Source organism: Arachis duranensis, chromosome 5, assembly GCF_000817695.3.
Source record: "Arachis duranensis cultivar V14167 chromosome 5, aradu.V14167.gnm2.J7QH, whole genome shotgun sequence".
Lineage (NCBI taxonomy): Eukaryota > Viridiplantae > Streptophyta > Magnoliopsida > Fabales > Fabaceae > Arachis > Arachis duranensis.
The window spans coordinates 20,161,644-20,164,168 of record NC_029776.3 but is presented as its reverse complement, the minus strand read 5'-3'; the positions used below and the strand labels follow the sequence as shown (position 1 = coordinate 20,164,168).

Below are 2,525 nucleotides of genomic sequence, written 5' to 3'. Positions count from 1 at the left end.
ACCAGAGCCTACCGCATCAGAGACCCTCCTCTTCATGCTACCTTATCGCAGTCATAGCCAACCCTCTTCACCTCTTTCTGCGTCGTAGGACCACCACCGCCGTTGTCCTTCCAGTTGGGAGGAACAGCGCCGAGGTCACGGTCGTTGAAACTCTCTCTGTCAGGACAGGTGTCAATAACTCCAATGACAAGATTTGAACCGAAATCTATCTCCTTGAGGAGGCCGACCCTATAGGCAATTTTGAGGCCCAAGAACTGCGGCGAGCGGATAGTGTGGAGTTGGCGGACCTGCTCCGGGATCACTGCGACGACATGGGACAAGAATTCCAGCTTTTGGGCCACTAAAGGTGAGAGCTTTGCTGAGAAGCAGTGAAAGACAGTGTCATAAGTATAAAGCACGGCGGCGGAGGTGGCGGCGGTGGTGGTTTCAGCTGCAGTGGCATGGTTGATAATAGAAGAGAGAGAGAGGATTCGTACCAGTTCTTGTGGGTTGGAAAGATGGAGGGCTTGGCTTCATTTCATGGTGGACTTGCACCGTGAAGGTGCTCTTCTTCTCTGGGGAAGCGGCAGCAAGTGTTGTTGTGACTGTGAGGATGAAATAGAGGAGGGTGTGGCAAGGAGCCATTGGAGCAGCGGTGGGGACTGAGTGGGAAGTAATGGTGAGAGTGTGTTAGAAAGGGAAAGATGGGTGGTGGCTGGGTGAAGAGGGTAGTGGTGGGATTTGAGATTAGAAAGGGAAAGAAAGGTGGTGGCTGGGTGAAGAGGGTTAGGGTTAGAAAGGTGATTGGGTGAAGGAGGTGGTGTGGTGGTAAAGATAAGAGTAATTTAGGGATTTTAGATAGTTTTTTAGGGTTTGGATAATTTTGCCTGTAAAAATAATTTTTTATGAGTACAAATGGTAATTTTTTTTCTATGGGTAGATATGTCAGCGTTTTCAACTTTCGTGGGTACAAATGGTAGTTTATTCAACTTAGTTTTACCTAAGTGTGTTATTGTATTTATTGGTGGTGAACCAATAACCACTGTTGGAGTAGTTCCACTTCTGATAGTGGATAACCGTCATTTTATCTTAGGATTGTTGAGGTATTTCTTCCAGAAGTGGGTGAGAGATGTTAGGGGATAGTTACCTATTTGAATAAGTGTCACCTGCCAACCCATGTAGGATCCGACTTCTTTTGGGGAAGTCGGGTGAGCAGTGAAGGCCAATCCTTTGGATTGGGCCTTTTTCTTTTAATTTAGTTGGGCCTGGCCATTGTATTGGGTTATGGTATGAACAATCTCTATATTTTTTTTCTTTTCAATTAAGTAGTGTAGAAATGCAATTAAAAAAAATATAAGGATCTAATTACAAATTTGATGAAATTATAAAGACTAACAAAATAATTAAACTTTTTTTATCTAAAAATAACTTTAAATAATATAATTCAAATAATATTTAGTTTATTATAATCTATTTTAATATAAAAATTGTCAAATATAAACTCTATTAACACCAACTCATTTTTAATTAAAAATTAATTTTATTCAAATTACTGTATAATAACTTTAATTCGAACACACAACAATATTAAATTACCCAGCAATAATAAATGGCAGTGGGCATATTAATTAAGCGTTGATGGTCTAATCAGTTTTTGTCAAATAAAAATTAACCGTTACATAATACTAAGCATTACATCACTTTCTCGTGTAGATTTTTAATTATATTCGGTGGGAGAATGAATGTACACCATTTTTACGTGTAAATATTCAATTATTAAAAGAAAATTGTAAAATATAAAGTATCTGTTTGATTTATTTAGTACGAGTAACTTTAAATCGTATATTAAGTTTGTTTTAAAGTTTTATTTTTTTGTTTGACTATTTTTTTTATTCTAACCACAAATGTGATTTTATAGTTTAACATATGTTTATTATCAAAAATTAAAAGTTGTAATTTCTGTGTTTATATTTTCAATTAGACTATTAATTAAAAAAAATTATTTTTATTTATCAATTTTGTTTTTTATTATTTGTATCATAAATTTTAGTCTTTTTTGTAATATTTTTTTCTGATACTCTCTCATATATGTTATTATTTCTAGAGTTCTTATTATTTTTATACATGATTTTTTTTTACCGCTATTGTTGTTTTTTTATGAGATTTTTGTTGTTGTTTTATATTATAATTCTATTAATCCTATTAAAAAGACTAAACTAAATAAAAAATTAAAATAAAAATAATATTAAAGTCATAAGGAGTAAAAATTATAATTAAAACAATACTAGAGAGTAGTCAGAATACTACAAAAGGTACTAAAATTTAAATAATTTTTTATTAATTTAATTATTTTAAATTGTAATTAGGTCTTTATATTTTTTTCTTTTTAATTGAGTTCTTGTACTAAATTTTTTTTAATTGGGTCCTTAAACTTTTTTTCTTTTATTTGGGTCTCTACACCAAGTTTTTTTTTTTTACTTGGATCTCTATATAATTAAACCAATTATTGTTAAAAGGGACCTAATTGAAAAAAAAATTGGAACATG

The 2,525-nt window shown here is 33.0% G+C and overlaps 1 protein-coding gene across 1 annotated transcript in view; it reads left to right on the top strand.

Moving 5' to 3' along the window:
• The first annotated feature begins 683 nt into the window (after positions 1-683).
• LOC107488601 (protein FAR1-RELATED SEQUENCE 5-like) overlaps positions 684-2,525 on the top strand; it is a 13,774-nt gene continuing 11,932 nt past the window's right edge. The window contains exon 1 of the mRNA XM_016109359.1: positions 684-779. Coding sequence (XP_015964845.1) covers positions 684-779 — 96 coding nt within the window. The remainder of the gene's footprint in view (positions 780-2,525) is intronic.